The sequence below is a fragment of the Rhinolophus sinicus genome, linkage group LG11 (assembly GCF_036562045.2).
Source record: "Rhinolophus sinicus isolate RSC01 linkage group LG11, ASM3656204v1, whole genome shotgun sequence".
Classification (NCBI taxonomy): Eukaryota; Metazoa; Chordata; class Mammalia; order Chiroptera; family Rhinolophidae; genus Rhinolophus; species Rhinolophus sinicus.
The window spans coordinates 28795677-28821951 of record NC_133760.1 but is presented as its reverse complement, the minus strand read 5'-3'; the positions used below and the strand labels follow the sequence as shown (position 1 = coordinate 28821951).

The following is a 26275-nucleotide window of genomic DNA, read 5'->3' as shown; positions in this document are numbered from 1 at the left end:
AATGGAATATTATTATTATAGGAATAATATTGTAAATTATGGAATAGCCATATCATGATATATTATGCAACCGTTAAGATCACATTGATGAATTCAAATATTTTTTTAAAAGATCACATTGATGAGGAATTTTTAACTATGTATGGAAATACGTATGATGTAATGCTAAGTAAAGCAATATAAATTTATATGTAATATCCCAACTCTGTGTAGTATACACTTGATACAAATTTTTTTTTAATACTGGAAGTTTTAGCTAATGGGACACATAAAAGGAAGGACAGTGGTCCTAGGATGGAAGCCAGAGGGAGCTGCCCTGTTGAACTGGGTGCAAGAGCGCTATCTATTGTATGTTTACTACTAAGACTCAATTACAAAAGGTTTTTCTAACCATAGTGTTTTCAGAAAGCAAATCCACTGAGATTGTCATCGTGGATTTTCCATGTGAACTTCAGTAGGAAGTTCCACTGCGTCTCGCTCCCAGGCCCACTCACCTCTCCCCACCCCGGCCCCTGGCCTCTGCAGGAGCTGAAGGAGGCCTCGATTTTGGGACTGTGAGGGTCATGGAGGAGGTGAAGCAGCCCCTGCAACTGAAGAACCGTGGGAAATATGAGATCATGTTCAGGTAACCTGAAAGCATCGGGCATGTGGTTGTCTACATCCACTCGTGGCGAGAAGAGTGTGTCCGGGGGATTTAAAAACAAAATTCACTGAGGAAATCATAAGAGTGATCTTTGCCGTTAGCCTGCCTTGCCTTCAACACATGCAATTCCAACCGCTAAGAGAGCAGAGGTTTTCACACTGCTTTCAACTCTGTGACTTTCTAGGGACCTTAAGGGTCTTCTGAATACACCTGGAGCCACAAGGATCTGGGGGAGGGGAAGACACTGAGAGGGGGGAGGATGTGAGGAGAAGATCCTGGGGTGAGGGGAGATCCTGGGGTGGAGGGAGGGACTAGAGATGGGGGGACCTGGCCCCAAGCTGTCCTGCCCTCCTTTCCGCTCTTCTCTCTCTCCTAAGTTGGCATTTGACATAAGATTTCGTGTGAAGAAGGGATGTCCCAGTTGTCTTTTTTCCTTTTAAGAACCACTGTATTATACCTTTCAAATGGCAGCCTGCTGGAATAGAGGTCCAGCTTTTGCTCATCTCTTGAGATTAAAAATGAAACACTAAATCTGGGAGATTCCTCAGAGAGGACAGGGTGGCACTGGGTGGGGGGAGGGGGGAGGTCACCCGTGCAGGGTCGCACAACCCTCGGTGGCAGTGCCAGCACTCATGGCCAACCAGTTTCTATGAAAGATCATCCTTCCCCCAGAAGAATTTACAGTTGATAAAGGAACCCCTCACTGGCAAACTTGGAAGAAATTCAATGTATTCATGAAAGTTTCATTTCAGCTCAGAGAACGCTGAAATTAGAGAGGTCCCACCTCGATATGACTATTAGTTAGAACTGTGTATGGAAATAATTAAGTGTAAATAAAAGCTTAACAAGCCTAGAAGAAAGCCACAGGCACTTTGGAATTAGGGCTGAATGGAATGTTGCCCGTTTCTGCGTTTTGTTTCAGATTATGATAGGGCATTAGCTCTGCTGTTTTAGGCTGCATGGAGCAGAGTCACCCTGGGGTTGGAACAGGTAATGAGGGGTTTGTGCAGGCGGTGAGGAGATGGAGACACCCAGCATGCAGCAGTGGAGTGACAAGGTCTCCTGGGGCGTGGGGTTGACGTTTGGGTCCCCACGGCAACTCCAGCTGTCCCGCCTCCTCTTACATTCCTTGCTCCTTCCCCAGTCCCCCTGCCATTCTCATGAGTCAGCTTCTCTCTGTGGCTTCTCACCTCACCCCCACTGGGCCACAACCTTCCTTTCTGAGTGCATCTGTTGCATGGCTTCTGCCCCCTGCTTTCTCTTGTTTCTTAGATCCCCTGTCTTCTGCATCACTCACTGTTCCTTTTGTGTGTACTGCATTCAGTCTCTGAGACAGGAGGGAGGGAGGGAGGGAGGGAGGGAGGGAGGGAGGGAGGGAGGGAGGGAGGGAGGGAGATGAATTAATTTAGTTGATCCTTATCTAGCATCAAGTGTCCCTGTTGGACAGAAAACTCCTGCAAAGATACCTGTTGACCATAGGGTAGAGATGTCTGTCTTTGCCTCAAGCATCAATCCCTGGCCTGTCAATCCTGGCTGAAGAGGGGTGGTCACCGAGTACAATACACAGTGGACACAGCTAGGCATAGTAGTTAAACAGGGCTGGAGCCTAGAGTGTCAGGCACTTAGCAGTCTAGAGTCTCCTCTCTAGTGTCTTGGGTTCCCTGAATAATGACTTACAGTGATTTTTATGCTTATCTTCCAGCTTTTCTGTGGACTCCTTAGGGATTTCAGCGACCAATTTAAATTCTATGATCTCAGTCCAACCGAAGAAGGGCTCATTGACCACAACAGAAAAGCCCACAAATGTCCAGGTGTTCTTCCATGCGAAAAAGGAAGTGAAGGTCGACCATCAGCCAGTCCTGCGCTGTCAGGTAAAAGAGCACCAAGGGGTCACTCACCAGTGGCAGCATTGTGGGACTCATGTCAAGAAGAAGAGTACATGGTCTAACCCATGCTTCAAAGGGAAAAAGGGAGTGCTGGCCTGAGTGGCAATCAGAGAGGATACACCAGGGTTTGGTCCCCAACTAGCAGGCACAGGTAGGTCAGGTGGGAGGTATGCAAAGTCATCAGAAATTAAAAGTGCCAGAGAGGAAATGTGGACCCTGGTCTTTGGAGAGCACCTGAGACAAGGAAGCTGAGTTCACTCATCAAAAGCAAAAGAAGAGTGAAGAAGTGAAGCAGGGGGCAAAAATTGGTCTATGTTGAACCATGGCTAGTACATAGTCTTAAGTTTGATGTTCTTACTTGCTAATATTGTTGATGCAATAAATATAAAGAGAATGAAATAAAAAACTTGGCTTCATATCAGTGATGAAAATAGGGAATGAAGGAGATAGTCATGGGAATCTGGAGCTATACCTATGGCTAACATTCTCCCAATTCTTCTTCCCTTTCTAGATCATTGAACCCAATGTCGCAGAAGGAGGTGAAATCATCGCCAGCATCCCAATTAAATTTTCCGTGAATGCAGTGTTCTCCAAATACAGCATCAACCCACCCTCTATCATCAACTTTGGGGCTTTGATCTGTGGCACTCGTAAGAGCGCCACCCTCACCATAGAAAATCAAGGTGTTACTGACTTCAAGTATGGCCTTTATAGGCTGACGGGGGAGAGCCCCATTAATCAAAAGAAAATGTAAGACAAATATTTACGTAACTCATGTCATTCCCTACTGCTTTGTATCTTACAAAGGTTTTTCATTTATGTTATCTAAATTCTCCCAATGCCCTTTCGTGGGTGAGATTAGTAAAGTTAAGAATTGGCCCATCCAAAATGACGCAAGAAATCACCAGTAGATCTCAGTTCTGACTACAGATTTCACATGCTTTCTAACTGCTATCAGACATCCGATAAAGTTTAATTGAATGAATGTGAAGTCTTCTGTTTGGGATTGCGTCTGTTTTCCTGGTGCGTCTAATGTGCTACAGGACTTGCTAGTAAGTCATTGTCCCATCTATCGTTCTGTAGGATGTCAAGACACTGTTATAACAGCAAGCTAAGTCAAAAGAAATCATAGGTACACTTCATGATCGGGGGATGGCAAAGGGTACCCTGGAATTGTGAACTAGAGAAAGCATGGTGATGCCTTCCGTCTATCGGGACTGTTTTTACCTTCTCCCCATGAAGATACTTTATCACAATAGCTAACTTATTAGTGGTTCCAGCAGCAAAACATGTTTTATTTAAAAGGTTGCTCTCAATCAATTCACCAAAACAATTTACCTTATTGAATGCTTTTGGCCCTTATTTGATTGTCATATTCTTTTTTGGTAAATTTGGGATGGTTTTGCCAATTCCCAAGGCATTTTGTCTAACTTTCTAATTGCCTTTCTAATTAATGAATTATTAATTTAAATGGACTTTCCAATTAATTGTTTTAAATCATATATACAGCTTTACATTGTTTGTAACTGTTTTATATTTTTGTGGCTATCCTCTTCCATTTTGACAAAGTTTGACTGTATCAAGAAAATTTTTGTTAAATTGTCTAAAGTCTTTCTTCCAAATTTAATTTCAAACTAATTTTTTATCATTTATTTTATAATAATTTAATAATATTTATTTATCGCTACTAAGACATAAATATGCTTTGCTTTAAATTGCTTTTAATTTAGTTTTCACTTTGGCATACACAAATTTTTGCAAAACACTCAAGAGGGGGTAGAGCTTCAGTTGTTCCGGCCAGTAAGCAAATGAATGCTCAAATGTATAAAACACTCAAAAGTTTAAGATTGCACCTCAAATACATTTGAATATTTTAGGAAAATAACTTCTAGACAAACTAATTACTGGGTAAACTACCTTCAAGTGAAGTGAACAGTTACCAAAACCTGTGTTAGTGTTATTGCTCAAACTATGTCTTAATAACACCATGACTATAAATGTGAAGAAAAGGGACAGAATGTAATCTACTTGCCATTTCATTTTTTTAAGTGAGATTAGGTAAAAGATTTGATGTTTACAAATAACTTCCACACACTGCTATGCAACGAACACAAGTAAACATTTTTACATGATTCTTTTCTTGCAGTAATTTTTAATGTCCTTATGAATCATATTTAACAAGTACAATTAGTGCATATTTTTATCACAATTGTTCAATGAGTTTGACTAATGATGAATGCTAATTATGCTACCCCAATGCCCTCTTGAGCAAAGAAGGGCTCTTCCCCGTGTTCGTAGGAAAAAGGACCTGGCAAGCAGGCAGATGGGTGGTGTTTAATGTGATTACCCCAGCCTAAGTGTGTACTCCTGCTTGTTTAAGCAGAATCAGCAATATTCGGCAGGCAAGATCCCGGGAAAGCGACAGCTTCAGCAAGACTGGCCCTTCCAAAGCAACCAAGTTCTCCGAGTCTGTTCAGAAAGATGTAAATATCACTAACCAGGTGAGTGCCCTTTTCCTTGTTCACAGAAACCCTGAAAGGCCACATTCCAACTAGTTCTTGCAACAATTACCTCCCTAGGATAGCAAGATTTGAATCTACTGTAGCGGGAATATTAAACAGCTACCTTGAAATATCACTTTTCCTTTTAAGACAAGGTGTTATGACTTGATTTAGATATCCTCTTGACAGCATCTGATGACTGGTGGAAGGGCTCAGACTCTGTGCCCCACTCCACTTCCACCCCTCCCGCCCCTCCCACCATTTCCTGCAGATCCGCTTCACCCACGGCATGTTCACCGTGTACCCTGGGTTTGGCTCCGTTCCTTCCGGAGGCATGCAGACCATCACTGTGGACTGCGTGGCTGACCCCGTGGGAAGGAGTGAGGAGTTCATAGCTATCGAAATCTCTGACCGAGACCCAAGAGACCAGCCCACTGGCATTCTTTACACCCTGTTGGCTGAAGCCTGTCTACCAGGTACTGAGCACTCAGATTGGATATCACCCCTTAAAAGACCTTTCTCTGAAGCACCCCCCACCATGCAATGTCTAGCAAAAATAGCTGGGCTGCTGCCTTTGGGACTTAGAACTTCCTCTAGTGTCTCCAGCCATATTTTTCCTTAAAGACTTACAGAGCACGCACACCTAGAAAGGATGTATAGCTTTACACTCCCAGTCTTCCTGAGTTTGGTCCAGGATCCTCAGATGAACAGTGTTCCCTGGGAACCACGGTGTGATGGGATATGGCCCATGACTCAGGAACATTGAATCCTGCTCGTGACCAGGTCACGCCTTGTGGGCAACATAACACAGAGAACAATGGTCAATGACTAGCATGCTATATCTTTAACCCAGCAAGATCTCAGATGAAGCACGGAGAGAACCAAAGTGAGCCAACGCCTCCTTCTTTCCTAAGTGCACCCCAGCTCCTGGATCTTGCCCCTCTTTACCATTGGGAGGAAGGGTGGTTGGGGCCTGGCAACCAACAAGAGCAGTACAAAAGAAGGTAGACTCTGTCCCATCACCCACACCCTACCCCTCCTCTATGACTGTCCTTTGTCGGCACCCAAACCTCCAAATGGAGAATTACAGGAGGCAGGAATTGGGCTCTCAGGCCTCATCCCGGTCTTCCCTCCACTCCCCAGCCTTCGTGACGGACAACAATGCCTTGATATTTGAGGAGCACCAGGTCTGTCGCAGCACCAACATGCACAGCATCCTGCAGACCATAGAGAGCGGGGGGCTGTTTGTGGAAGATGAGAACAAGTTCATCTTCAGGAACATCCTGGTGGGCCATCAGGCCAAGGCTCGGTTCAAGATCAGCAATGTGGGAAAGATCGCGTGTGATGTGAACCTTGCAGTTAAGCCCATCTCCAGCAAGGTGAGCAGCCTCCCGTGGCCCCAGCCACCGAGGTTGGCAGACAGCAGGGGAAACCGCTCTTGGAAACCCCTGCTCTGGAGCCTCGATACATGAGTGGGGGTTATCTGGCCCTCAGGCCCTGCTGGAGGTTATGAGAGGGAACTGGGCAGTTCCCCTTGGCCAACAGCCATACATTTGTCCCAATGGATGTCTCCTCTGGGTACCTCTGTGATGAACTGGTACTCAGGAATGAACAACTCAGTCATCCATCAAACACTCACTATGTGCCTACGATAGACACAGCATTATGGGGAGAGCCAAGACGAGCACCCGCTCAGGCAGGCTGCCTCCGATTGCATATTCATCTGGTAAAGGAGATGTGGGGGATGTCAGATTGTAAGGATAAGGTGAAATGGTGAGCATTTATTGAGCCCCTGCAGTATGCTAGACACTGTGCTAAATGATTTATTGACATTTATTACCTCATTTCATCCTCACAAGTTTGTAGTATCAGACTTTGTATTATTATCCCCATTTTATAGTGAGGGAAATTGAGGCTCAGAAAGGCTAAATTCTTTCCCTGGGTCCCAGAGCCTAGGGATACAAGGGTAGGTTTAAAGCCAAGCTTCATTCACACACAAGGCAAATAATATGTACCCATCTCAGGGTCTGCCAGACTCAAAACTTCCTTCCCCTCTGAGTCAGATCATACTGAGATCCTTTTTCCTCACAGTGGAAGAGAAAATTCAGGATGCTGAGAGAGGGGGCTTAGTTAATATGTGATATGTTTCACCCACCTTTAATTTCCAATCAGGTGTGCTGCAAATACCACCTAGTGTCATCTCAGCTGCTTCAGTTCTCTGCCCAAAAGTGGAATCTTGGCCCAGGTGGTCCTCGTGCCCCAGAACTGGCATTGTTCGCATCGCTGATGGTGGTGGGGGAGTCACGGAGAGGGCTGGCCTAGCCTAGAGCCGAGAATAGAGTATGCATTCCCAAACCCCTGCAGAGGGGCAGGGTTTGAGAGTCTGATTTCTTTTCTGACTTCCCTCAGGCCCTGGTGACATGCAGTCATTACTCTCTAACTTTATTTGGTACACGAAGGGATAGCTTTCTTTCTATTCTCTACCAAAAACGTAAAAAAGTGAGCAAGCCTGATTTCTAAACAAAGATAGGTTTTTAACAGGAGGTTTGCCGACATTATATGTTTTCCTCTTCCCTAATTTTCTCCCTAATTGGCAGACTATCCGTTGGAAAAAACAAAGAAAGCTTAGTGCCCTCAGCTTGAGAAGAAGAGGAAATAGTCAGTCTTGAATCCCACCGGCCTCCCATGAGAATGAAAAATGCTTTTGACTTTTGAGGCCATGCCAGGGGTCCCTATAGCTTTCCCAAAACACTGTCACAAGATGGGAAGAGATCAAGTGCTATGGGAGGGAGATTGTTCTGGCTAAAGCTCTTAGAGTTGCAAGGAGCAGAAACCCACTCAGGATAATCCAAACAAAGCAAGGTTTGTTCCAATGCATCAGAGAGCTCAGACGAGATCAGGATGCACCACGCAGCCAGAGCTCTGTGCGACTGGAACTGCCACCTAAATCCCGCCTTCAGAAGACCAGTAGAGGCTCTGTCCATCTTTCAAGGACCATGGGTCTTTCACTTATGCTGTCTCCATCTGGCTTCCAGATCAGCTTCAGATCAGCAGCCACCAATGATCTCTGGGCGTCTTAATTTAGTTCTGAGAGACAGAGATTCATATCTGACTATCTAAGACCTAGATTCGTTCATCTATTTGAGTCACAGATCACAAGTCTAGCCATTAGTGCTGAGAGTCTCAGAGTATCTAGGCTGCTCCTTCCAGGGGCCTGACTATGCAGGCAATGCAACATGTCTATTGCAGAGTTTAAAGGAGGGCGAGTTCACAGCAGGGGCAATAGAGATAAGCAGCATGCCCCGTGTAAACACAAATAGCTAACATGCACGCCGATCCTGCCCCGCCCCCAGGTTACTGCTCGCATCATCGATATCTTTGAAGTGGAACCCAACAAGATGTGTGTTGCCAGTCATTCACACGCCTTTGCCACGGTGGCCTTCACCCCGCAGACCATGCAGACCTACCAGTGTATCTTTGAGGCCACCTTGGATGGCTTGCCCAGGTACCAGCTCCCCAACAGCCTCCCCTGAGCAGGGCTACAGGCCACACTCTCCAGAATGTCATCCCTGCCATGCCAGGCTGACAGGCCTCAATCTCCCTATTCTCTACAGCAACCTGACCAAGAACCGAAGCCTCACGTTTGATATCGTGGGAGAGGGGAACCTCCCTCGAGTGACCGTAGTGCGGCCAATTCTCCAAAATCAATACGGAAACCCCTTGCTCCTCTTTAAGAGGCTTCTTCTTGGTCATTCAGAGAAACTACCTCTCATCCTCAAGAACAACGGCGCAATCCCCACCCAGGTACTGCTGGAGGGTGAAGCGTGGGGTGGAAAGGGAAAAAAATCATTCAGAAGTTAAGACTTCTGACACTGGGGTCTCTGCCGTCCCTAATTTATGAGGACTTCTTCTTAACCTGTATAAGACATGGGACATGCAGAGGGAAATCAGGTATGGCCTCTGCCTTCCAGGAGTGTAAGAAACCAGATTACACAGTACACTAATAATTACTGTGTGAGGCAGTGTACAGTGATATACACTAAGCTTAGTGGGTAAGATTATGGGTAGTGTTAGTGTCTTCTTTATTTTTTTTACTTTTTTCCTGTAATTAACATTGCATTTGTAATGAGGGGGGAAAAATCATTGGGGTAAGAGATGTAACATCTGTAGGGACTTCTAGTTCAGCAATTAAATTATGTTTTTATTTTACAAAAATGCTAAATTGTGTAAGGGTTATTATGCAAAGGACTGTAGGACTTTTAAAAATGTTCTACTCCCATCTAGGGGATCACGAAAAATTTTGCTATGAAATGACATTTGAGCTGGGCATTGAGGATAGCTGGGTTTCACGTGGTGGGCATGGCAGTTGAGTACCTCCCAGGTAGAAAAATAAAACTCCAAAGACAAAGGCACAGAAGCAAAAAGATGTAAGGTGCAAACAGGAACCAGTAAGCAACCAACTTTGTAAGAGCATAGTGTACAGGTAGGAGAGAGGTGGGCGATAAAAATAGAAGGTAGAGTAAGCGGACAACTTGTGGAGCACTTTGGAGTCTATATATATCTTAAACCCTACAAGAAATTAGTACTGTTATTGTTGTTGTTGTTATTTGTACAGTTAAGGCTCATTTAGATCTACCCGCATAGTTATCATTTTTATTGCTTTCCATTCCTGCGATCCTTTTCCTACATATTGAAGAATACTTGTTAGTAGTTTTTTGGTGGTGAAATTTCTGTTTTTGTTTGAAAATCTCCATTTCTCCTTCATTTTTAATGTAATTTTTACTGGCTATAGAACTCTGGGTTGGCAGTTGTTTTCTTTCAGCAAATGGGAGATATAATTCCAGAGTATGCTGGTTTCCATTGTTACTGCTGAGATGTCAGCTTTAAGTCTAAAATATCTTTTAAGGTAATCTTTGCCCTCAGGCTGTGGTTAAGATTTTCACACTGTATTTGTTTTCTGCACTTTCATTATGATGTGTCTAAGTATGGATTTCTTGCATTTATCCTTCTTGAAATTCACCAGGCTTCTTGATTCTGCAATTGATGTCTTACATCAGTTTTGAAAAATTCCTAGATGTGTCTTTGACTACTGCATCTCTCCTCCTGGGAAGCCAATTAAACATGTGGAAGACCATCTCACTATATTCTTTATTATGTTTTACAGCCTCATTGTATTTTCCATCCATTTTTCTCTGGGCTTCATTCTGCATAATTTATTTTGACCTGTTTTCAGTTCATTAACTCTCCCTTTAGCTGTAGCTAACCTGCTATTAAACCTTCCATTAAATTCTTAAATTACTATATTTTTCAGTTCTAGAATTTCTATTAGATCATTTTTCAAATATATGTAATTAGTTTTTTGAAATTTCTAGCTCCATGCTGAAATTGTCAGACTTGGTTTTTATTTCTTGAACACAACAATCACAGCCGTTTTGCAGTCTATATCTGATAATCCCAAAATCTGAAGTCTCTGTAGGTCTGTTTCTGAAATCTGCTATTTCAGCTCATTTTTGCTCATGTTGTCATGTCTTCACATGCCTGGTTATCTTTGGTCATATTTTGGGTATTGTATTTGAAAAGTTTTTAGAAATAATTAGACTAAGAATGATGTTATTTTTTTATTTTTATTTTTTTTAGTTTCAGGTGTACAAAACAATGTAATAGTTAGACATTTACACCCCTCACAAAGGGATAACCTTCTTCCCCCAAGCTACTACCCCTCTGACATTGTATATAGCTGTTGATGTTTCAATCTAGTTGTGAAGGGCGCAGCTCGCAGTGGCCCATGTGGGGATTGAACCGGCAACCTTGTTGTTAAGAGCACCGCGCTCTGACCAGCTGAGCTAACCAGTGCCCTACATGTATCATTCTATCTTGCCCATGATGTTCATCACGGTGCCAACATTGCTATCTTCTAAAAATGTCTGCTGATACCTCATACCTAAAATCAGATACACAGCTGTAGTTTTTTTTAAATCAGATATACGGCTTCCAGTGGGCTAGATAACATCACTTTTCTCCAAGTAGGTCAGAGGCCCCCCTTAGTTGTCCTATTATCTTGGTAAGATACTCAACATGACACTATCGAGCAACTAATGCCCTAGTACCTAGGAGATACTGGGTTTCAGGAACCCACATTCATGCAAGTCCTCACAGAATGACAAGTGTTCATTCCATTTTATTAGTCTAGGTCAGGGGCGTCCAAACTTTTCTCAACGTTTTTTTACCAAGGGCCATATGCGATAAAATACACAAACAGCTGGGCCACTCACTCGAGGTGAAGTACGTATTGCCTCACCTGGTTTATTTAAGTAAACTATATTTTTGGAATTTGCTGCAGGCCAATTAACAATGGATTGCGAGCTACAGTTGGCTCGCGGGCCGCAGTTTTGACACCCCTGGTCTAGAGTATCGTTTTAACTGCCTTTGTCAATAGCAGAAGCCTCAACAACCCCATTTTGACACAACTTAGCTGGGTGATCTGGAAAGTACCTACACTCTTAGGCCTCTAGTTTCTCACTCGGATAACAAGAGCTGGACTAAATTTTCTTTTTTTCTCTCAAGGTCTAATATTTATTATATCTCCCTTTTACTAAGAAACAAGCAATTGGGCACTAGGCACAATGGCTTTTTTGGGGGTACTTCCCAAACAACACAGTATGTCACTCCAAACTCAAAAATCATGAGCAGCCTGTCAGTGTAACACTCAGTCCTGCTTTCCTTCTGCCAGCTGCATGTTGACCTACAGGACCACCTAGGAGTCTTCTCCCTGAAAGGGAGGCCCACTACCTCCTACATCTACATCAAAGAGGAAAACAAACCCCATGCAAAAGGTAAGTAGGGGAGAGTAGCTTCTAGAGGACAGTGGGTCCCGGTGCTGTTTTGCTAGGGAACTAATCAGGACCCAGCCAGATTAGGATGCCAGTGTCACCAATGGCCACTCTAGGCAATGCTCATTCCTCCCCTCGGGCTGCTTTCCCTTGAGTCAGGGTCTTCATGGATGCATCTTCCTTTAACGTGGTTCTAAATCATTCTTCTCTCCTCTCTTTGCAGCAAAGAAAGCTCATACAGCCTCTCTGGTTGTTCCTCCTGGAGACACAGCAGAATTTGATGTTGTTTTCCACTCCCAAAAGGTTGGGAGAATGACAGGCACCATCCACTTATCAGTGATCAACAACCAGTACGAGGACACGGTCATCCACCTGGTGGGAGAGGGCTATGAGGACGACGTCACTTTGGACAACATCCACGGGCTGATGGTTTCCGGCAGCCAGGAGGCCTCAGACATCTCCGAGGCCATCGAGGAAAACACTATGGAAGACTTGGTGGCAGGTGGGAGAAGCAGCAGTGAGGTGTTGACAGCTCTTGGCTCTTGGGTCATTTTAAATGAGAGTGAAATTTAAACAAAAAATCTACTAGCTTCCCGGGAATTGAGGACGGAACCGCCTCTTCATCACAGTATACTCCATCATGCCTGGCTCGGTCACTGTATTCATTCCTGTGCTCCCTCAAGGCACAGTTATGGAGCCTCAGTGGGCATGGGCCAGGCACTACACTGAGCCCTGGCGTTCCAAAGAATAAGAAGAGTCCCTGCCCTTAGGGCGCTTATAGTTTGAGCTCAAATTCCAGTTTAGCTAATAAGCAAAATTCAAAATCCAGATTCCAGATTACCTAAGAAAAGTGAATATCTGTCTCTCTATAGTTTTCCCTTTCTTTTTCTTTTAGCTGGCTTATGTTGGCATTGTGTGTTTCGTCTGAACCCTGTATCCTAGACGTTCTAAGCAAGTTGGTGGGCTTCTTTAACTAGAGAAGATGTAAGCTTGTGCCTCCTCTAGGACATCGTTCTCCACAGCCTCACTACTCAGGGCACTGTCTGAGAACCTACTGCGTGAGCATGAGCTGGCAGCTTCTTAGGAATGGGAATTTCAGACCCCACCCAGGCACCTCACACCAACTGAATCAGAATCTGCATTTGAACAAGATCCCTGAGTGATGTGTGTGTATATTAAAGCCTAAGATGTGCTGCCCTGCAGTATATCAAGTGCTATGGCTTCATTTGGTTGACTATACTTTGGGGTAGGAGAAAATTGACTTCATCATTATTATCAAAAAGCATTTGCTAAGCACTCTGATTATGTGGCTAATCACTGTAAAGTGAGTTATAAACACAGTCTCACAGTTTTTCTAGGAGCTTGCAGTCCTGGAATGTAGCATTGGGCAGTCTGTATAATATGGGTTAAAATCAACGCTCCTCACATGTCTGGCGTTTTCACCCCTATTCACAGCTACAGGGTGACATCTCTCTTGTCAGAGGTCAAGCAGGAGCCAGCAGTGAACCGTAGTTTAGAAACAAAATTTCATACTTAAAATAGAATTGCCAGATTTAGAAAATCGGAATATAGGAGTCCCCATTAAATCTGAACTTTAGATAAACAATGAATTATTTTTAGTTTAAGTGTGTCCCAAAATATTGCATGGGATATACTTATGCTAAAAATTACTCATTGTTTACCAGTAATTCAAATTTAACAGGGACTCCTGTATTTTATCTGGCAACCCTAACTCTTACTAGTATTGTTTCAGTAGACAAATGGAGTTGGAGATCTATGTTTTCTCTCGGAGGTGAAGGCCAAGGTGGATGGACGGACTTAATGGGTGGGTGGATGGATGGATGGATGGATGGATGGATGGATGGATGGATGGATGGATGGGGAGACTCCCCCAGGAAGGAAAGCTTACTGCTCAGGACTGCAGGTTTTTTCTAATACAACCATCCAAGGAGGGAGAAGTTCATGCCAGTGAGGCACAAGTCTTTCAGGTGCTGCCTCCTTAGGGGCGCGAGCCCCAGGAGGAGGCCAGGGAGGACTCACTGACCTTCTGCTTCTGTCCTTTAGCGGCTCTGGTGGACCACATCCAGTTTGGGGACTGCCACATAGGAAACAGCTATAACGTGAGCTTCACAATCACTAACCACAGCCAAGTGAATGTGCTACGGTTTCAATGGCCCCTTTTAGCTACAGTTACCTTTTCCCCACAGGTAAGTGAAAGCCATTTACTGTTTTCTGGGCTCTCTTAGGCCTAAGCCAACTGCAATTTGATTGTCAGTCCATTTCCAAGGATACAAGGGAAGGCATGGGATGGGTGAATCTCAAGCTGGAACCATCCCTCACTCAGAGCTGATAGCAGAGGACACTGTTCGCGTCCCCTCTGGTCTAAGAGCAGAGAATGGGGTCTGCCAAGACTGTTGCTAGGCTGACACTGTGGAATTCCATGGAAGCCAGTAGGGATGAAAACAGGTCCCAGTCTTCCTACCCCACGGTGCAGACCTATGTCCCCCTAGGTGTGTGTTCTTTAAGCATTAGTCCTGCAAAAGTGGTTCTCTGAAAGCTAAAATGGGGGTGGTGGGTTCTGTGGACAACTGAGATTTAGAAAATGGTACAAGTTGCGTCTTTCTCTTAAAGATTCCCAGTGCCCTTCAGCATAATAAAGCCTAGTTAACTGTGTTTTACCTGGAATTTTCTAACCCCTTCTGTTAGCATCTCACAGCACACATTTTATGAATTTCTGACCAAAGCTTGACATTGACCAAGGCCTACGACAACATGATAGTATATCCTAGCCTCTTGCCAGTCATTGCATTTCATAGCTAGTTCTTTTCTGAGTACCCAGGACACTGGGTAACCCACATATGCTCCTGCTCTGTTATAGCCACCAACTCCACTCAGACATAGAACTCGAGGGGGATAGATCACGGTGGGGTGGGGACCTTACTTCTAAATCCTTGAGTGCTATCAGGAAGAAGTTTTGCTTCCTGGAGGGATGTAAAGCATTAGTCAAAGTAGGCAGAGATAGCTTCTTATAGTCCATTTAAATACACCCACATACCACACACACATACACAATCATACACACAAACATAAATACACACACACACACACACACGCACACATATTTGTGGCCTTCAGAAGTACTAAGCTTTCTTCTTCACTTTCCAGAGGAGGGAGAGTTTTTTACCTATCCGAAACACAAAATAACTATCTGTGTGTGTGTGTGTGTGTGTGTGTACACATATATGGTATGGTATATATATGGGGTTTTGTATGTTTGTGTTGATGCATGATAAATGATTTTATTCTATGGACCAAATTGGATTTCCCATATATCTGATATACTTCAGTGAATTTCAGCCTTTTTGATCAGAGCTCCTTTATACTCTTAAACATGATAGAAGACCCCCCCAAAGAGCTTTTGTTTATGTGGATTATGTCTATCAATATTTACCATATTAGAAATTAAAACTGAGAATGTTTAAAAACATGCATTTATACTATGAGGCTATACTAATCAAAACAGCATGGTACTGGTATAAAAACAGACACATAGATCAAAGGAACAGAATAGAGAGCCTAGAAATAAACCCATGCCTATATGGTCAATTAATCTATGACAAAGGAGGAAAAAAAAAAAATACAGTGGTGTAAAGACAGTCTGTTCAATAAATAATGTTGGGAAAACTGGATAGATACATGCAAAAAATGAAACTAGACGACCCTCTTACAAGAATATACAAGAAGCGGGCGGCTGGATGGCTCAGTTGGTTAGAGCGTGAGCTCTGAACAACAGGGTTGCTGGTTTGATTCCCACATAGGCCAGTGAGCTGCGCCCTCCACAGCTAGACTAAAGACAATGAGCTGCTGCTGAGCTGCCAGAGGGGTGGCCAGATGGCTCAGCTGGTTAGAGCATGAGCTCTCAACAACAAAGTTGCTGGTTCGTTCGATTCCCACGTGGGATGGTGGGCTGCACTCCTGCAACTAAGATTGAAAACGGTGACTGGACTTGGAGCTGAGCTGTGCCCTCCACAACTAGATTGAAAGACAACGACTTGGAGCTGGTGGGCCCTGGAGAAACACACTGTTCTCCAATTATTCCCCAGTAAAATTAAACAAACAAACAAAAAAGAATATACACGAATAAACTCAAAATGGATAAAGACTTAAATGTAAGACCCCAAACCACAAATACTACCAGAAGAAAACATAGGCAGTAAACTCTGACATTGCTCTTAGTAGTATATTTTCTGATATATCTCCTTGGGCAAGGGAAACAAAAGAAAAAAATAAACAAATGGGACTACATCAAACTAAAACTTTTTTGCACCGCAAAGGAAACCATCAGCAAAACAGAAAGACAACCTACTGACTGGGATAAGATATTCGCTAATGATACCTCTGATAAGGGGTTAATATCCAAAATTCATAAAGAACTCACACAACTCAACATCAAAAAACTAAAAATAAAAACCCAATTAAAAAATGGGCAGAGGACCTGAACAGACATTTCTCCAAAGAAGACATACAGATGGCCAATAGACATATGAGAAGATGCTCAATGTCACTAATCATCAGAGAAATGCAAATAAAAACCACAATGAGATACCACCTCACACCTGTAAGAATGGCTATCATCAGTAAATCAATAAACAACAAGTGTTGGTGAGGATGTGGAAAAAAGGGAACCCTCGTGTCCTGTTGGTGGGATTGCAGATTGGTGCAGCCACTATGGAAAACAGCACGGAGTTTCCTCAAAAAATTAAAAATTGAACTACCTTATGACCCAGCAAATCCACTTCTGTGTATTTATCTGAAGAAATCCAAAACACTAATTTAAAAAGATATATGCACCGTTATTTACAAGATATGAAAGCAACCTAAGTGCCCATCAATAGATGACTGGTAAAAGAAGATGTGATATAGATAGATACATATACATATACATATACATATACATATACATATACATATACATATACATATACATATACATATATGTATGTGAAATATTAATTACTCGGCCATAAAAAAGAATGAGATCTTACCATTTGCAACTACATGGATGGATCTAGAGAGTATTATGGTAAGTGAGATAAGTCAGACAGAGAAAGACAAATACCATATGATCTCACTTATATGTGGAATCTAAAGAACAAAATAAACGAACAAACAAAACAGAGACAGACACACAGATGCAGAGAACAAACTGATGGTTGCCAGATGGGAGGGGGGTTGGGAGGCTGATTGAAAAAGGTGAAGGGATAAGAAATACAAACTGGTAGTTACAAAACAGTCACAGATGTAAAATAAAGCACAGGGAATATAGTCAATAATATTGTAATAACTATGTGTAGTGCCAGGTGGGTATCAGACTAATTGGGGGAATCACTTCAGAAATTATACAAGTGTTTAACCACTATGCTGTGCACCTGACACTAATGTAAAATACTATTGAATGTCAACTGTAATTGAAAAAAAAAAATGGGATGAATAAAAAACATACATTTATTCATTTTAAAATACAATAAACCCATTACATAGTAATATAAATAATGTTTTTATGAAAATGGCTATATTTTCAAAAAAAAAAAACTGTGTGAGAATAGTGGCATTATTTTACATTTTTATAAATCTCTTTAATATCTGCCCTGAAAGAAGACACCTGATTCTCATATTTGCTTCCGTACTCAGTGTAATGCTGTATCATATGTCACATAACCTCAAGAAAACTCCATTGTACATTCATGAGAAAAAGATTGAAAAAGTCAAATGGGGGGTGGCAGATGAGGGTAAAGGGGATCAAATATATGGTGATGGAAGGAGAACTGACTCTGGGTGGTGAACACACAATGGGATTTATAGATGATGTAATACAGAATTGTACACCTGAAATCTATGTAATTTTACTAACAATTGTCACCCCAATAAATTTTTTAAAAAAAGAAAAAGTCAAATAACATCTTAGTATTGTGATGAAAATAGTTTGACACCGTGGATTCCTGAAAAGGTCTTGCGGATCCTAAGGGTCGCCAGGTTACACTCTGAGAACTGCTAATATGCTGTGCACATCTGTCCATAATTTGTATAGATCATATTAATTAAGATGCACGGGTAGTTAAGAGTGTGGTATCTAAAGCCATTGCCTGGATCACAATCCAGATCTTCCAAAACTAACAGTATGACTTTGAGTGAGTTACAAGTTTCCTTGTCTATAAAATAGGGGTAATAGCTGTACATCTCATATTGTCCTCACAGGGATTGATAGAATGGTGTACAGGTTTAGAATAGTAACAGTGTGACACATATTAGCAACACTAGTTTTTATGATTGTATTTCTATATAAAAAGCTTTTGTATATATTTAAAATAATCTACATATACAGGCTTGAATGATGCATTTTTTGCCAAGTTTATTGGCTCTACCCCTTCTCTAGAAAGTCACCATCAGGTAGCAAGAGTCCTCAAGATGGAATTCACAGAAATACTAATCCCAGGCTCTTCCCCAGATTGGCCACCTTCACCCTGGTTGTGCCAAAGACACAGTGGTGACCATGAAGTCAGACATCCCCATCAACCTGAAGAAGATGGGGGTCAAGTGCAAGGTCTCCAAGATCACGTTTCAACTCCCTGCAGACCAGGTTCCCGACTGGGATGACCGCATGCGCACAGTCAAGTGGGTGGACGTGCCCAGAAACATGCCTGGGACTGTGACTATAAAACGAAAAGTGAGTAGGGACTTCCAGCACAAATCCGACCCGGACCGCTATTCCTGGATGCCTGCTGCTCTCAAGTTCAGTGTGTCATCCTTTCCTTCTTTGATGGAAAAAAGAAAAAGTTCCCATTCCACTTGACCTTGATTTCAAAAGTGACAAACTGAACTTCCAAGCATGCCATCCCCACTACAAATGTCACACAAGCTACGCTTCATTGATAGAGCTTTAGATTAAGTCTGGCTATCTAGTTGAGTAAGTCCGCCCACATTTTCTTCCTTCAGAAATGTCATGCCTAGTCTTTCAGTTGTTTTCTTTCTCCCCTGGGTGTTCAGTGTTAGATTCGTTATAATCTTTGGTTCATGACAGAATTCTCATCTTTGGTATTTCCTTTTCCTTCTGATTTACTTAATCACATTTTCTTTTTTCTAGCTTACTTTATTGTAAGAATGCAGTATAGAATGCATATAGCTGTAAAATATATGTTAATCGACTATTAATATTATCAGTGAGGCTTCCAGTCAACAGCTATTAGTAGTTAAGTTTAGGGGAGTCCAAAATTATACGCAGATTTTTTGACTGTGTGGGGGGTTGGTGCCTCTAACCGCTGCATTGTTCAAGGGCCAACTGTATTTATTAATGAAAACTCTGATGGAAACTTGATTGGACTTGGATTACATCTATAAGTCAGTTCAGGAAGAACTGACAATTTTATAATTAGTTCATCCTTTCCATTAACAAGGTATATTGCTCTATTTATTTTGATCTTAAAGGTTTTTTTTTACTACCATTTGGTTTGTTTAATAGTATTAGGACTTTTCGGGTTTTTGTTTTGTTTTGTTTTTCTGTTCTTGAATCTATTTTATTAAATTATTTTTCTAGGAGTTTGCCCTTCAACTAAGTTTTCATATGTATTTTCATAAAATTATTCATAATATTTTCCTATCATATGTTTAAATCTGGAGCACCAATGGTAATGTCCCCCATTTCATTTCTGATATTGGTTATTTGTATTTTTTCTTTTTCTTCTTGATCAAGCTCACCGAAGGTTTTTAAAATCTTTTCAAATAAACAACTTTTGGCTTCGTTGGTCCTTTCTGTTTCAGATTTATTTTCTATTTCATTAATATCTGTCTCTATCTGTATGATTTCCTTTCTTCTATCTTCTTTGGAGTCCATCTGACCCCAAAACTTATATCTGTGCCGTCCTAATGCCCTCAGTACTGTCTTGTTTCCTTTCGTTTATGAGTAATTTTGGATTTGCCTTAATCATTTGTTCTGGAACTTGAGTTTGTGAGTTGGTGTTAATTTGCATGAGTAGAATAAAATACTGTGTTATCCCCTCCACCCCCATTACCCCTATGAGAAGCTAGCGCTGCCTCACTGACAACAGGGCTACCTTTGTTACAGGTGATAGAGACGGACCCTGAGCCTGCTCACTCAGTGCTGGAAGAGCACTACCGAGAACTAATGCTTCAGATCAGTGCCAATGTGAATTTTGCTTCATACCAGTGCCAGACGAGAGACGTGCACTTTAAGGAAACTCTTGTTTACCAGACCCGAGTGTTTGAGTAAGTCGTCAGAAGCCTCCCACTCTCCTCGGAGAGGCTTTCATTCCATCATGCACTCACTGGTTCACCAAACATTTATTCCGGTCTACGACAGTGTATATCAGGCATCGTCTGTGTAGCACACACCAGAGTGTCTTCATGGGTCCAATGGAGCATTCAGACCCACGAAGCAATTGAAGTTCACACTTAAAATATAGGCCAGGAAACACAGCCCATCAGGAGGGTGGCATCAGGCGCTCAGCCTCAGTGGGAACAGTCCTTGCAGCCGTCCACACCACCACCCAGGAACTTCTTGTTGGCTCCCCAGGTGACAGCTCAGACAACATCTATACTGGTGGGGATGGGATCCATCCTGCTTAGAAGCTCCATGACCAACAGAAGCCAAATGTTTCATAATCACTCCATAGGTATCGCTTCTTGTGTCAAGACCTCATGCTTCAGAAAACCCCAAAGCTGTAGCTTCCTTCCAGAGAATCATAATTCTTCCCAGACCAGATGTGACTTACCAAGCAGGGGTCATTTTTACTATAAACAATGTTGCTTAATAAGACAGCTGACATTTCTCCTTTATTTTCTCGGGAAACAGAGCTAGAAAGTTAGTTCAAAGTCAAAATTGTCCTTGGAATGACAAAGGGTTATGTTAATCCTTCACCCACACTCAGATGCAGGGATACAAGGATGCACTGGGTCTTGCTTTCAAGAGGGGAGTGGGGGAATGGGTGAAAATAGGTGAATTGATGGTTGTTGCGACATGGTGTATATAGTAAGAGTCCCTAAAACAGACCAAGATATGGGAGAGACAGTGTCAGGGAAGGCTTCCCAGACAAATTGGTACCCCAGCTGAATTTTGGAGAACAAATAGGAGGTAGCCAGGTGAAGAAGTGAGAAATAAAAGGGCCTTTTAAAAAGGCAGAGAAAGCAACATATGCAGAGACAAAGAGAGAAGGCCTGTGACTCATCTTTGAGAATTACAAACAAAAATGTAAGCCACTGACATTTCTACTTTGTAAAACTTAGTAATTAACTGGTTCAACTCATTTTCATTTGTTGCACGTAGTGTCCTCTCAAATTATAGAACCAAAAGACAGGGGACAGAAGTGGGATTTTCTGCTGACGCCCATTTCACCTAAAGCAGGGATCAGCAAACTGTGGCCCGGGGGCCACACCCAGCCCGCCACCTATTTCTGTAACTAGAGTCTTGTTGGCACACAGCCATGCCCATTCGTTTCTATATTGTCAGTGGCTGCGTCGGTTCTGCAGAAGCAGAGTGGGTAGTTGCTGCAGGGACCCCCAAAGCCAGAAAATCTCATTATCTGGCCCTTTACGAAACAGTTTGCTGACCCCTGACCTAGAATTCTTTTTATGAAAACCATGCCACTAAGATCTCTCCACTTCATAAAACTTTTCTTTAGGGTGAAGACGAGAAGACCAGTACTCATCAATTCACACAATAAATACAAGCCCCTGAGGCCAAAGCACTTGACTTCAGGCATCCCTGTGTGGTCTGCCTGGATGGGATAATGGAGATCTAATCCCCAAGCCCCACCCTAGACCTACTCCCACCCCACCCCCCAAAACTCAACTTTTACTGCTCCCCTAAAACCAAGAAGAGCATGTGTGTTTCTTTCTCTTACACAATCATGTTCTTGTGTCAAGACCTCATGCTCCTGCTGTCACCATCTATGACCAAGTTTAATAGTGATTCCAGAAAAAAACTGCGATCTCCCAGTTCTTGTCTTAGAACAGAGAAATTTGAGGTGGGAAAAGGCTCTGCTGATTCAGAATCTGGCACTAGTCTGTGTCTTAGCCAATGCAGGCCTCTCCGGAAGGGGTCAGATGGTTTCTGATGACAGGGACGTTGTTCCTGCTGAGAAGTGATTCAGGAAGTGAGGGGCTATAGAATTTGCACCCCAGGAAGGTACTGTCAGGTGAAATAGACTTTTGTTTCCTCCTTCATGAGAATTTCTCGGATTCCAATGATACACGCTGAGAGCACACTGCATAGGGTGCCAGTGATATACAAAATGATTTTAAGTGCTAAAACTTTGGATATTTTTAACTTTTAATAGCAATGTATATATTTTATGTGTTTTACAAGAAAGTGGAGTTGGTACATCAAATGCACGTCTTCAGGTAAAATTGCTTAAAACTTGCCTTTTGCAAAAATATTTAAGAAATAAAGTGACTTGACTTAAAGAAAAAGGTTAAATAACAGTACAAATGATGTGCAGACAGGACAAAAATCATCTGCAGCATGTTTCTCAAACCCGTTCCCTGATCTGTTTGCAGGTTTGAACTGATTAATTCAGGCAACGTGCAGCTGGAATTCAACTGGATCTCAGAAGAGGCGGCAAAGGCTGTGAGCTTCGCAATGCCGGATAACCAAGGTAAATGCAATGACAGGTAAAACCCAGGGTTTGAGCTTGTCCCCAATTAGAAGAACTTTGTTCATGAAGAAGTGAGCTCTGCTTCAGCGGCCCCCAGGTAGCTAAGGAGAAGCAGAACACAGGCCTCCTGCCGTCTACAGAGCCAAATGGGCCTGAGAAACTGAAAAGCTAACGTCTGTCCTCCTGGAGCCTGACCTTGGCCCCCCTCAGGCACTCCCTCACATCCCTAGGAATATTTTCTTTTAGATTTTAACCTTCTAGGAGAGTACAGACCCTTAGAGAAAATGATGAAAGCTATGAACTGTGTCTCCCAGGAAAATACACACCATGCCCAATTTGCAGGTGACATGTGAAACACTTAGAAAGGGGCCCAGCACTTAGTTGGCAAATATTCATTACTCCTGCTTCACTTTTGGAGATTCCCAGACCTTCTTAATGGGCCTTTATCCGTGGGCCCCCCGATTGTGCACTCCTACTTTAAAAACAGTGATTCTCCAAAAATGATGTTCACAGCCCATTATTTTTGAAGCAAAAGACCCACAGACTTCTACTTGACTCACTCCCGTAAGCCATAAGGAAACAAATTTGAAAACTTGAAGAAAAAAAAAAGGAAGAAGAAAACTTGATGGAAGTAATAGAAGAATTTTTCATGAGTACCTGTGAGAGCTACTATAATTCTTACCCCTAGTGCCTGAAGTCAAGTACATTGGCTAGAAACGGGGGGCTGACAGACCCCCACAGCAGGTCCCTAAGGACCTGTGAGTGGGCTGCCTCGTCCTGTCCTCCCACTGCAAATGCAGAACATCACCGGCTCTCTGTCTGCCCACAGGTTTCTCTCATAAAGACCAGCTTAGCCAGGGCACACTGCCCACAGGCAGCACTCTGGACAGTGCCGTGGACCACTGGACCGACGTTTCCCCACTGGCCTTCTCTGTGGAGCCAGCCTCAGGCGTTGTGCAAGTGGGGAAGACTCAGAAGATCAAAGCGAAATTCTCCCCACTGGAGGTTGGAGACTTCGAGAGCAATCTTTTCTGCCAGTAAGGAGATGTGCTCCCCACAACAAAGCCCGGCAGCTCTTATCCCTCTTCTGTCCCACCACTACCACCATTCTTTCCAACCCTAGACCCCTCCACAGACTCAAATGGCCAGATTTCCCTTTGGAAAGATTCAAAGGGGCCAGCCTTTGGAGAACAAGGGGAATTTGGTCTTTTGTATTGCTCATCAGTCCGGTCCAGACTCTTCCTCTGGCCCACCTCTCCCTTCCCAGCCACATACAAAAGTCCAACTGGGGAATAAAATGGTTGGCAGCCAGGTGGGTTCCAGTCCTGCGACCAGCATGAACTTGGGAAGGCGTTGTCATACCCTTACTGAGACGAGGTCTCCTTAACTGTAAAATGCAAAGTTGTTGTGAAGACAGAATAAGGTAATTCAGTGAAGCTTAGAACAGCGCCTGGCACACAATGAACACAACAAACATTACGTGGTAGACCTGGTGCATAGTAAGCAAGGAATAGATGGGGCCCAGACCCCATTAGAAAGAAGCCAATCCAATAACCCCTGGCAACGAAAGTCCCTGATGTGGTACCCACTCACGGGAGAGCTCCATGGAGAATTCCCACCTTCCAGAGGGATTCCGTGAACCATGGCCTAGGGTGGCTGAGCCATAAGAGCCTCCTGGAAACCCTGCAGTCACACTGCAGGGACCCTTCCCACACCTGGGCCACCTAAGCTAGGAGCTGGTGCTGGAAGTCTGCTCACATCCAGTTCACATTCTCCTAGGAGCTCAGGATACTTTTTAAAGATTTCTGCATTACTTTTCATATCCCACTAGGTGCCTGTGAGAGCACTGACCCAGAGGGTAAGCCTCTGTGCTCACTTTACAGCAGGGAGGTTTTCTTACCATGGCTGGAAGAAATAACCTGAGGCCATACTTAGGTACACAGAAGGAACCAGAATTCAGGCTCCTCATACTCAGCGCATTCATGCATCCATCCACTCAACAGTTAATTAATGAACACCTACTATGTATCATGTCCTATTCAATGCACTGAGGTTATGTTGTTGACCAAGACAGACCCAGCCTCTGCTCTCACGGAGCTCACATTCTGGTGGATGTAATGTTCATTTCCAACCAACTAAGAAAGCAACAATTGATTAAAACTAAAAAATAAGTAAAAATATCCTTATCCTCTCAGGATTCCCAACCTGCGGCCTGGAGAGCAAGGCCCAGTCCTGTCAGTAAAAGGGCGGAGCTTCTTGCCCTTCTGCCATTTTGACCTGAAAGACTCGGACTACATCAGTGGTTATCGGCGCAACCCAGATCTCCGAGGGCCTGGTGGTGGGGCTCTGGATCCGGACACCCGGGTGATTGAGTTCACCAGCGTGGGCATAGGAGGGAATAATCTCCGGTGAGTTGCTTGACTTCATGTCGGTTGACCCTTCTAAAGAATTCAGAGGAAGAATTCAGAGAAACAAGCTAGATGGCTTCTCAGAAGCAGGCTCAGTATCCGGGGTTTGACTTAAGAGAACTGCTACAGTAAGGAAGCTGAATTCTGTCTCCTTAGTTTTGACATGGGGGGCAATTTAGAAGGCATAAAAATATAACGCCTAACCACCATCTGGACCACAGATGATCACTGGGACAGAAGGGTCCTTGGCATAATAAACTCCAAAGTCCAGTACTCCAGCCATACTTTGGACCCCCAAGTGAGATGCAGTTTTCATTTCTACAGTAACAAAGTATCTGGAACAGTTCTGATTCCCACTTAGGAGGATTGTGTTAGGGCAGGTCCTAAGAAAGTTTCTCTTAATCCTCAACCATCTTACTCTCTGCTATCAATTCTTCCCCCTTGGCCAGGACTTTTACAATCCTGAACCCGACCACTAGCATCTATTCCTTCTGCTGGATCTCTGAAGAAACTGAAAGTCTCCAGAACCCTCCAGCCTTCACATGCCTTACAAAGAAAGGCTTCATCCACCCTGAAAAGAAAGCTGAGGTGTGTGTGTGTGAATGAGGACCACTCGACCCAGGGCTTTAATCATTCTATCTGTCTCTGCACAGCAGGTTAGGGGTATAGAGATAGAGTTGGGGGAAGAGCCTAAGGGTGCATCTATCAACAAGTATTTCTTGAGTGGCTACTATATATGTCAGGCCATCCGTGTGCACAAGACAGACCTGAGCTCTTTTGATTGGCCATGGAGAAACAGATCTCTAGGGTTTGCAGTTTTAAAAATTGAGATGATCAAAGTAAGAAAGGGGTACGGGGCACCAATGCCTGGGGACTCTAGGAGTCTTAAAGTAACATGAGGTAAAGCGTTACTTTTGTCCAAGGGACTGACGGCAGTGAAAGGACATAGATGTGTTTTTACTTGGTCCGGACAAAGGGCAAAACCGAAAAGTGGAGTCATGTCCCGTGTCCTACTGTTTACAAAGTGATATAGGTTAGGGGGTCAGACTTAAATATGAACTTGCTGGCCAAAACAGATCTACAGGCCCATGGCCTGTAAGGCCTGCAGAGCTCTTGAAGGCAGAAACGAATCCATGAAACAGAAATGACAAATTCAGATGCTTTCGGGGAGGTCATACAAAGGAATGAAAAGGCCTAAGGGACAATGGCAGGGATTGCGGGACACCAGAGCTGGCCGGCCACGGTGCTCCGGCCGATGACCACCACACAGACAAGTGGACCCAGGGTTGCTAACTCCCAAACTTTTCGGGAACAGTTAAAATTCCGAATTTCTATCTGAA

At 43.3% G+C, this 26275-nt stretch overlaps 1 protein-coding gene across 7 annotated transcripts in view; it reads left to right on the top strand.

Annotated features, from left to right (window-relative positions):
* Nucleotides 1-26275, top strand: part of HYDIN (HYDIN axonemal central pair apparatus protein) — a 288791-nt gene that overhangs the window by 230927 nt on the left and 31589 nt on the right. For 6 of the 7 annotated variants that reach the window (XR_012490131.1, XM_074314603.1, XM_074314605.1 and 3 more), the window contains 17 exons: nt 526-625; nt 2346-2514; nt 3041-3279; nt 4910-5030; nt 5302-5506; nt 6174-6409; nt 8384-8535; nt 8645-8834; nt 11761-11863; nt 12084-12362; nt 13925-14067; nt 18366-18584; nt 19980-20140; nt 22430-22527; nt 23357-23564; nt 24723-24935; nt 25385-25523. Coding sequence is in view for 6 of the 7 variants with exons in the window: in XM_074314603.1 (XP_074170704.1) it covers nt 526-625; nt 2346-2514; nt 3041-3279; nt 4910-5030; nt 5302-5506; nt 6174-6409; nt 8384-8535; nt 8645-8834; nt 11761-11863; nt 12084-12362; nt 13925-14067; nt 18366-18584; nt 19980-20140; nt 22430-22527; nt 23357-23564; nt 24723-24935; nt 25385-25523 (2975 nt within the window). In the remaining variant the exon portion in view is untranslated. The remainder of the gene's footprint in view (nt 1-525; nt 626-2345; nt 2515-3040; nt 3280-4909; nt 5031-5301; nt 5507-6173; nt 6410-8383; nt 8536-8644; nt 8835-11760; nt 11864-12083; nt 12363-13924; nt 14068-18365; nt 18585-19979; nt 20141-22429; nt 22528-23356; nt 23565-24722; nt 24936-25384; nt 25524-26275) is intronic. The other variant, XM_019757602.2, reaches the window with a different exon arrangement.